This window comes from Herpailurus yagouaroundi, unplaced genomic scaffold (genome assembly GCF_014898765.1).
Source record: "Herpailurus yagouaroundi ecotype Mexico unplaced genomic scaffold, PumYag 182, whole genome shotgun sequence".
Lineage (NCBI taxonomy): Eukaryota > Metazoa > Chordata > Mammalia > Carnivora > Felidae > Herpailurus > Herpailurus yagouaroundi.
Window position 1 is genome coordinate 11,779,285 of NW_024412413.1, and position 10,455 is coordinate 11,789,739.

Here is a 10,455-nt window from a genome sequence, read left to right on the forward strand (position 1 = left end):
CGGGGGCAGGCGCGCGCCCGCCTGTCGCGACAGTCGGGGCCGAGGCCCAGGGGGAGGTGGCCTGTCGCGGGTCGCCCGGCTCCCGGAGGCGAGGGGGGCGCGGGCGGATGGCGGAAGGCGCCCAGCCGCAGCAGCCGCCTCAGCTCGGGCCCGGCGCCGCTGCCCGGGGGATGAAGCGGGAGTCGGAGCTGGAGCTGCCGGTGCCCGGAGGGGGAGGAGACGGAGCCGAGCCCGGCCTGAGCAAGCGGCCGCGCACCGAGGAGGCGGCGGCCGACGGCGGCGGCGGGATGCAGGTGACTGCGCGGGACGGCGCCCCGTTACGGCGGGGGTGCGGCGCGGGGGCCGCGAGGGCGGCGGGGGCGCCGGGGTGGGCAGGGGGTGGGCCTCCGGGGGTCTTGGCTTGGAGGTGGGAGGGGGCCGGTCGGGGCCTGTTTGGGAGGCGCGGCGGGCTCCTCGGGCTGGGAGGCGAAGGGTGCAGGAGGAGCCTGGTGTGTCCCAGAGGGTCTTGATTCCTAGAGGGGTGGCGGGGGGGGGCGCCGACGCGGGAATAGGTTTTGGGGGGAAATCGAACATGGTTGAGACGGATTCCATTTCTTCAGACCCTTCCTTAGTTCCCGGGGGTGGAGTGGAAGCCGGGAGATCCTGGGTCTGTTGCCCAGAGAGCCGCTGCACTGAGCGGGGGTGGGGGGCGACGGTGGGAAACCTCCCAAGAAGGAGTACCTTTTTGGCCTCCCTCGACCCACACGGGGATGGGGACGGGGAGCGGCAGATAAAGAAGAGTGAAAAGGGAGAAGAGTCCTCGAGAGCCCAAAGGGGATGTGGCTTAGCTTGTGGGTTCAATCAGTTAGTTACACAAGGAGTGTGAGAAGTACGAGGAGTTTGGTGATGGTGTGGGGACCCCGTGGCGCTCGGTCTCATTAACTTTGTGGAGCACGCTGAGGAGTCTGGAGAGAGACACAGCACGTACCCCTCTTTACGTGGCAAGGGTACCGACCAGCTCTTAATGGTCCTGGGGTATAAGTGTCCTCCTGGGGTATAGGGCTTTTGGAAGACTGGATTCTGTGTTGTGGACTCAAAGATAAGCCGGTTGATTTGGGTAGAGAACGGAAAGGCAGTGATAATGGTCAGTTGACTTTGTAGTTTGAAGAAGAGCTGAAACCTTCGTACCTTTCAGGATTTGGTCTCTGTTCCGAAAATACTTGCCGTGAAATGGTGGAGCTCACCTACCAGCAGTTGTTTAGAGATCTGCCTAATTCTCTTAGAATCATAGAATGTTACAGATAGACGGGACCAGAGACATCATTTTTTTTCCCCCAGGGGTTCTTGGTCTGGGTAGACTTGGAAGATTCTTACGCACAACAGTTTACTTGCACTTTTTTGGTAGGAGGGGAGGCCACTACTTTTCGTCTCTGTTTTTTTCTGTGGGCGCCCCCCCCCCAGCGGATTCAAGTCTCAAAATGCTTTGACCACCTCATTTTGTAGATGAGGAGTCAAAAGTCCAGAGAAGACTAGTGACTTGGCTAAGGCCACCCAGTTAGCTGGGTAGCAAACCTACAGCTCGAAGCCCAGTCTTCTAATTCCTATTCCTGTGCTCTCTCCATTACACCACTCTTGGAAATCCCTGCAGTGCTAAAAGACTTCCTGTGCTCTGCTCCCCGCTTTTCAAGGCTCTGCCTGACTTCCTGTGTTAGAGACCGAGCTGTATTTAAGCCTGGCGTGGCTGCTGTGTGCTTCTTGGTCTCCTTTGCAGAAGCCACTCTGTTGACTTGTGTTGATTTGGCTAAAGGCACCCTCTTGATGTTTATTTGTGAATTCTTTTGTTTGCCTGCTTTTGTGCTCCATCAGAACTCTTGTCAGGCAGAGGAATTGGGAGAAGTAAAAGCTCAGGGCCTTGGAAGAAGTAGCGAGGAGTAGGAAGAGACTTCAGCTGAGGTGGGTTGATGTTGGCTGACCCGAGAGAGATGACTGGATGTGGGTGCTGGTGGGCAGGGTCGGCTTGGTGGGTGCATGTATCTGTGTGTGTCTGTGTTCATTCATTGCTTCTGTCAGTCGCCGTCAGCACTGAGACTCCCTCCCCTCCCTTTCCTCTCCTCTCCTCTCCTCCTGGGGCTAATTATTTGCTGGTTGCCTTCAAATTGGCTAAGGATAGTAGTATTTGGAAATGGAGCAGTGTGCAGGGACTTTGGAGTGTGCAGAGGAAGGAGGGGATTAGGCCCTTTGGGTGCAAAATGGGCAACTTAGAACCATCCCACAGAGAATCTTTTTTTCACTCTGCGTGTTTGTGGATCTTTATTTATTTTTCACATCATGCATTCTCATTGCTGTAGTTCTGACACACCGGGTCACGCAGGTAGTCACATCTTCATTGATTTAGCCCCCTGCCTTCAGCGAGCTGTATGCTTCTGGGAAAAGCCCTTCTTTGGGGACCTGTTTCCTTAGTTGTAAAATTTAGGGTTTGTACAGGATGATTTCTAAATTATCTTCTAAGAAACACATCAGGTTCCCTGACCTTAAGGTACTTGGTGCTTCCATCTGGGTGGAGAGACAAAATAGGTGAAAAATTAAGACAGAGAGAGAGAGAAAAAATGTGTGTGTGTGTGTGTGTGTGTGTGTGTGTGTGTGTGTGTGGTTTTGTGTGTGTGTAAGTCCCAGAGGAACAGGAGCAGAGATACCACAGGGTGGATGCATGATGTCACAAGTCATTGCATAATTTAGAGCCACAATACGCAGAGGATTTGTGCCACTGGGTCCAGAAGAAGGAGATGGTCATTCCTGCTGAAATGGTCAAGGAGGGCTTTATGGGAAGGTTGAAATTTGAGGCATAATCTGAGTAAAGGAGAAAAAAATGTTCATGAAAAGACAAAATTTAACCCTCGGTGACCTACAGCTCTAATACTTTCCTATATCATTCTGATAATAATGGTGGGGTATTTAATATTCATTTAACTAATGTTTATTGAACAGCTGCTATGTGCCAGCCTCTGTTTTAGAGCCTAGGAGACATGGCAATAAAGAAAACAGACTCCGCTCTCATGAAACTAATAATCTGATGGAAAGAGACAGTAAAGAAATCAGCAACTGTTATTAGGGGGTGGTAAGTGCCAGGAAGAAACTTAAAGCAAGGAGAGGGCTAGAGAGTGAAGAAGATGGTCAGGGAAGGCGTCTGATAGGTGATCCTAGGGTGAAGTGAAGTGAGAGGAATGGACCCTTCAGGTATTTGAGGGAAAGGGGTTCAGGTAGAGGAACCGGGGGTGCAGAGGCATTGAGGAAGAAGTGCACTTGACGTGTGTGAGAACAGGAGGCCAGTGTAGCTGGAGCAAAAGGAGCAGGGGGAGACAGCCTTAGGAGATGATCGCGGCTGTGTAGAAATGCCTTGTAGGCCGTATGTAATATGCACTTAAAAAAATCTAGAGTTGCCAGTCTTTTTAGTATACTAGTATACGGGTTAAAGCACATTTTTTTTTGAAATTTATTTACTTTTAGTGTTTGTTTATTTTTGAGAGAGAGGGAGAGAGAGAGGCAAGGGCAGAGAGAGAGAGAGGTGGGGACAGGATCCAGAGCAGGCTCCACACTGACCGCAGAGAGCCCCCACGTAGGGCTTGAACTCACAAACCGTGCAGTCATGACCTGAGCTGAAGTCAGATGCTCAACCAACTGAGCCATCCAGGTGCCCCACATTTTTTTTTTTTTTTAATCTTTACTTATTTTTGAGAGAGAGGCAGTGTGAGCAGGGGAGGAGCAGAGAGAGAGGGAGACACAGAATCCGAAGCAGGCTCCAGGCTCTGAGCTGTCAGCACAGAGCCTGACGCGGGGCTTGAAATCACGAACTGCGAGATCATGACCTGAGCTGAAGTCGGCCGCTTAACCCACTGAGCCACCCAGGCGCCCCTTTTTTTCTTAAATCTTAACAAGTGGAGTTTTCTTGAGGTCATAGGTCCTTCTAGGAAGCCTTCCCTGACAACCGAGGTCACACCAGACTCTCGTCTTGCCTTTTGTTATTTTGGTGCTTAGTTTTGCATCACCTTATGTTGTTCCTTGTCTTATTCTTGTTCTCCTAGTGAGACTGTGAGCTTCCAGAAGACAGGAACTATATTTTTTTGTTCTACCTTTATAATATGTAACAGTTTTGGGTACATCGTAAGTGCTTAATGCCTGTGAAGTTGAAGTTTACTTTTTACAGATGATTAAGGGATGGAAAAGATCATGAAATTGAGAGTTCTTTTATGAAATTCCTCAATCTTCTGAGTGTCCAAGAATTAACCTTTTTTTTTCTACAGAAAGAAATCGTTTACTGGGGTTAATGTCCCAAGACTGCTTTACTGAGAGGAACTACAACTCAGAGCTGTAGGTTCCGAAGCTGAACCCTGTTGAGTTACTGCCAGTAAGCTTTTGGAGTAAATCATTTCCTTCCCAAAGTGGAGCATAGAGGACATGAGAGAGTCTGTGGTGCTTATGTTATAATCCTTAGGTTAAGAAGGAACCATGGCGGGGAGAGGAAGGATGGTCCTTTTCAAGGTCGGTTTGCAGAAGCTTAACGTGGACCGAAGAGGAGTGAGCACAGCTCTGGAAACAGTACAGAAGTAGAGAAGCTTGGGCGGGCGAGGAGGGAAGAGAAAATTTCAACCTGAAAATTGAAATATGGTTTGAGAAATGTAGTCGGTTGTTATAGAGGGTGATGGAAATACCGTACCCTCGCCTGGTGGAAAGTTAATAATGCATTACATATATAGGTATGGGAGGTTCATTTCACTGTAAGCCAAGTCTGCTATGTGTGAAACTTGGGCTTTATGAAACATGCTAGGGAAAGAATTCTTTCCGTCAGCTCTTGTGGTGAATATAAATGATTTGATGAACAAAGATTCAGTTTTTGTGCAGCTTTATAGGAACTTAGCTGCTGTATAAAAAAGGCAAGGTGCACCCTAATTATTACTTACAACTTTTAGCAAAATTCTTTTTTTTTTTTTTTTTTTAATTTTTTTTCAACGTTTATTTTATTTTTGGGACAGAGAGAGACAGAGCATGAACGGGGGAGGGGCAGAGAGAGAGGGAGACACAGAATCGGAAACAGGCTCCAGGCTCCGAGCCATCAGCCCAGAGCCCGACGCGGGGCTCGAACTCACGGACCGCGAGATCGTGACCTGGCTGAAGTCAGACACTTAACCGACTGCGCCATCCAGGCGCCCCAGCAAAATTCTTTATAGCAGTGAAATGTTGGTATGTGATTATTATACGGCCAGCTAACTGCTTCTGACCATCAAGTCATAAATCCGGGTTAGTTAAGTGGGTTCAGCAGTTGTTCACATTAGTGGTTGATTCTGGAAGTAGGAAAACTTTCTTCCTGGACTTAGGGCCAGGGTTCCAGCCAGCCTGTGATCGCTACGTGTATGCTGTATCTCTTGTAAGAGTTGATCTTCCCGTTTTCTTGTTCCTGGGTTTCTTTCCTCCTAGGTGGGTGTCTCTTTGGACTCTTGTTTGGCTACTTGGTGCTGATGCTGACCACGGTGCTACCATCGGAGTAGAGCTATAAAAATAATGTGCTTGCTTTCCAAGTAATTTCACGAATGATGTCTCACAAAAATTACCGAATTTTTCGTATCTATTTGTCTTAGTCTCCTCGAGCACTGTAACAAAATACCGGAGGCTGGATGGCTTGAACAGAAGTTTATTTCTCACAGTTCTGGAGGCTAGAAGTCCAAGATCAAGGTGCTGGCACATTTTTGGTGTCTGCTGAGGGGCTCTCTTCCTGGCTTCTTGCTGTGCTCACATGGCCTTTTCTGGGTGTATGCTCCTGGAGAGAGAGAGACATATCTCTGTCTTCTTACCAGGGTACTAATCCCATCATCGGAGTCCCGCCCTTATGACCCAAACTAAACCTAATCACTTGCCAAAGGCCCCACCTCCAAATACCACCACAACTGTGTGGGCTAGGGCTTTAATATACTAATTTTGGGGGTGGGGAACACAGACAATCAGCCCATAATACTACCAGAGGTGCAACTATTGATGGAGAAACTGAGGCACAGTCACTTTAAAAATTAGTGATTTTGGGGGCGCCTGGGTGGCTCAGTCGGTTGAGCGTCCCACTTCGGCTCAGGTCATGATCTCGCGGTTCGTGAGTTCAAGCCCCGCGTCGGGCTCTGTGCCGACAGCTCGGAGCCTGGAGCCTCTTCAGATTCTGTCTTTCTCTCTCTCTCTGTGCCCCTCCCCCGCTCACACTCTGTCTCTCAAAAATAAATAAACATTAATAAAAAAAATTAGAAAAAAAGAAAAGTTAGTAATTTTTTTCAAGCCTCACAAGGAAGCCTGTCCTGTGAATGTAAAACTCGAAAGGTCTTTGAGAAGGAGAAAGATCTGAATTCAAAGTAGGACTGTTCTTTAGAGTGACTCACGGGATTAGCCTGAGTTGAATTTGTGTCCCACCTCCTTCCCATCTTCTAGCCACCTTGTCGTTTTTTTTCTCTCGCACACTGACAGGCGAACACAACAGAAGCTAACTAGAGATTTAACTTTCATTTTAGTATAAAACAGACTGGTGCAGACAGGCCTCAAGATAACAGGATTGGGGAGAAAGACACTACACTCCTTCGTGTAAACAAGAACGTTGCCAGTGCGGCTCCAATTTGACACCTCTCAGGCCGTCAGTTTGATGCCAGGCTTTCATAATTTGTAGAAACAGTAAAGGCAGTCATTTTAGTGAATGGCTTTGCTTGAATGTTTGTTGATATATGCATTTGTAGAGCATAGTAAACGCCTTTATTCTGGTGCCTATGTGCACTTCCCTCAAAGACCGGAGGGAAGAGCATCGGGGATGATGGGAAGGAAATGGCGGTAACTGGATGAACAAACAGATGGAGGAGGGACGGCGAGTGCATTTGGTGTTTTAGGTGGCCCCGAGGAGTATTGAATTTCTTATTCTTCTCCCCTGCAGCCCCAATACAAGCAGGCAGCTTACATGGCTAAGGTTTCATTATCTAATCCATCACAGATCAGCTTGAATAAACCCATTGGCTGGTGCTGATCTAGTTAGGAGGGCAGTGCAAAGCTGCTTGAGCCAGGATTGGGGCAAATCGGATCAGAACAGCCATGTGAATCTTGGACATATTTCTTTAATTTGGGTGGGTAAAGTAGTTTGGGAAATACTTGAGAGAGCGAGAGAGAGAGAGAGAGAGAGCGCGCGAGCACGCGCGCACGAGTGAGCAATCAGCCATGAGTTTTTTTCAGATATTGTAGGGACTCTGAGGGGCAAGTGTACGGACGATATGATCTATTTCTCTGGAGTGTAGGCAGGTTGCTTTGATTTTTTGAGTCTGAACATTTTCGGGTCACTAATGCTCAGCAGTAATCTTTTGTAGCAGCATTTGGAGATTCCAGTTGCGATCACTTAATTATGACTACTCTGAGTGAACCCTTAATCCGAGACTGTACGATATGGGTCCTCTCTCAGTTTAAAAGGGGAGATACCGTGGCTATCACTATTGTGATGACCAACCTTAACGTCTATAATTACGTTTGTTATCCACGTATACTTGAAGTATGGGGTAGTGAAAGAAACGATTTAGAATTTCTCATTTTGGGTTTGACTCCTGGCTTTTCCACTTAGCAGATGAATGACCTTTGGCAAGATGTTTAGTGTCTGAGCTCCTGATTACACATCTGTGACCTGGGAAAATTAATACATACTCTAATGAGCGGCAGTAATGAGTAACTGAGATGATTTAGAGTGTCTATCTTGGAGCCCAGCAGTAACCGTTTATTCCCTGCCTCCCTCATAGCCTGCTGCACGACACTCCTTGAGTTCCTGCTTAGTGCTTGATCAGCATGGAGTGGTTAATGCGTTTCCGATTGATTAAGTGTCAGAGTTGGGGACTGCTAGAGATGAGCAGTGTGTTAAACTGAATTGCTCGTCATGTGGGTGGAGGACGCGAATGGGCCTGGTTGGTTATCACGGGCTCTCTGGTCAGAGGAGAAGGAGACATTTGCTTCTTTGCTAAGCACTAACAGGGCTACTGAGGTATCACACTGCCTGCATTGAGCAGTGGACGTTTCATGGAACCTGTGAGGTCCCGACTGGGAATGTGCGTGACAGATATGCTGGCCGTTTGGGTGGTGAAAATATCGTTTGTGTTTCCAGTGTTGTCAGGTTTGCTGGTCAGATATATGACCTCAAATGGATGGTGCTTTTTGTTCTTATTCTGGTTTGTGGAAATTGAGATGGAAAGCCTTTGTCTCTTGTGGTCTCTCTCTGGTCTCTTCAAGCCTGCCCTGCAGACTATGAAGAGTCATCCACCTAAAAGAGCTTAACAACACTTGATGGTTTGTCTTTGTCTTCCAGATAGAGTCCGGTCTCTCATTTGGCCTCCTCCTGGCCTGACTTGTGCTGGTCTCTGTAAACTCATCTCATTTTTACAGTCTACCTCTTGAGTCCTGTTAGGGGGCTTATAGTTTCCTGAGCGCCATGCGGGCTCATTCGTTCTTCTGTGCTTTTGTTTCCGGTTTTCCCGGCTGAAATTCCTGCCTCGACATCTCTCTCTCATCTGTAAGGCTCAGTCTTCAAGAATCAGCTGGGCTGTGGACTCCCCCTGGATGCTTTTTGTGTCTGCTCCCATCCCTCCCACATTCCTGCTGGTTTCTAAAACACTGTGTCCATAGCTGTGTGTTCGGGTTTTTTTGCTTTACCATTTGTTTAAATGTCTGCTCCTGCACCCCTTCCCAGACTGTGAGACCAGGGGATCCTTTGGGTTCCCTAGGATTTAGCACTGGGCCTGGGCCCCAGTAGTCAAGAAACTGTGGTTCTTGGTGAATTGAACCTTGCCTCTCTGCTCCTCAGTGGGGCCTGCAGATGGCTTTAATTGTTTCTCCAGATTTTCCCTGGGGGGCCTGGCCCTCGGTCTGCTTTCCTGATCCTGTGAAGACTGGGTGTTGTGGGATTTGTGAATGGTACCTGATCTTTCCATTGATATCGGGGTTAAAGGTGAGAAAGGGGTCTTTGAAAACAGAAGCTGGGGTGGAATTTAACTGTTGAATGTGTTGGGTGGGCATGGCAACCAAATGTTTAGTTTCCTGTGCTCAGATATTAATTGAGTGCACGTGTGTATGTGTAAAAAGCGCCTTTGTGATGGTGTGGTGAACGAAAAGAGAGGAACCGCACAAGCAAGGGGCAATTAGAGCTAACCTGTTCCAGTTCATTGGAGCAGTCTGTTGATCTGCCTTTTACAGTGCTGCCGAGAGATTCTGGAGTGTTGCAGTTCGCGGATATTACCACCATTTGGGACTAAGCCCATTTGATCAACTTTCCCTTCTCAACCAATGAATTTCATGAGCTGTTACAGCTTCTTTTGTGGGTACGGGAAAAATACCAAGCTGAGACACCTCACAGAATACATGCTGTTTTTGCAGATCACGCACTGGATATGCTTGCAAATGAGGAAGCTTGATACAGTTCTTTTCAACCGCAGCCTTGGAAATAGATTCATAGATGTATTTTACAGGAATCCTCTCTCCTTGGCCCTTGTTCTCCCCGCCTCCTTGCCTCTCGGCTAATGATTTGTGCTCCTATATAATCCTCGTCTGTTTTCCAGCCTCGAGACTTCCCTTACTAGTTTACTTGGGGCCCCTTTAAAGGCGATTGGGTATATACACTTTGTAGTGCCTCTGGCTTCTGGATTCTGCTTCAGTAAAGCAGGTTCTAAGAAGGGAATGAGAGAGAGAGCAGCCAGTAATATCACTTGCTTCTGACGTGCCCTGTACATACGTGGCATCTAGAAATTTTCAGCTGAGGATTCAAGGCACAGGACACATGGTAAATACCACTTCTGAAGCCGATGACGGTTTTGAGTTGCCAAATGATAATGGTTGAGTAACTGCTTAAAAACCTATTTTCCCAAGGGTGGAAACGGCCTTTGAAGTTTAGGTTTCCACAAGGGTGTGTTCAACCATAATACTTGGGGGTTTTTTTGGGACCTGAGTCCTCAGATAATACCTTGGTATGTGGGATTTTTCCCATGTGAAGGCTGGCTCCTTGGTTTCTCCTTTGCTGAGGAAAAGAGATTTTGCACTGAGTATTGGATGTTTTATTCCAGGCATGTGGTTTCTGAGGAGGCATACTGTTTATTTTTCTTTTTTGGCTGAATCAATTTTGTTGAATCTTAATTTTTTTTTTATTTAAAAAAACTCTTTTTAACATTTATTCTTGAGAGACAGAGAGAGACAGAGCGTGAGTGGAGGAGGGGCAGAGCGAGAAGGAGACACAGAGTCTGAAGCAGGCTCTAGGCTCTGAGCTGTCAGCACAGAGCCGGATGCGGGGCTCGAACCCACGAACCGTGAGATCATGACTGGAACTGTAGTCGGACACTTATCCAACTGAGCCACCCAGGCGCCCCAGATAAGTTTATGTATTTATTTTTGAGAGAGAATGCATGCATGGGAAGGGCAGAGAGAGAGAGAGAGAGAGAGAGA

At 47.8% G+C, this 10,455-nt stretch overlaps 1 protein-coding gene across 16 annotated transcripts in view; it reads left to right on the top strand.

Moving 5' to 3' along the window:
* Nucleotides 1-21: 21 nt before the first annotated feature.
* The window catches only part of RBFOX2 (RNA binding fox-1 homolog 2), a 288,313-nt gene continuing 277,879 nt past the window's right edge, over nt 22-10,455 (top strand). For 6 of the 16 annotated variants that reach the window (XM_040490931.1, XM_040490930.1, XM_040490944.1 and 3 more), the window contains exon 1: nt 24-293. In XM_040490931.1, coding sequence (XP_040346865.1) covers nt 108-293 — 186 coding nt within the window. In that variant the 5' untranslated portion in view covers nt 24-107. Of the gene's footprint in view, nt 294-10,455 lie in introns of all 16 variants that reach the window. The other 10 variants (XM_040490937.1, XM_040490932.1, XM_040490939.1 and 7 more) reach the window with 3 other exon arrangements.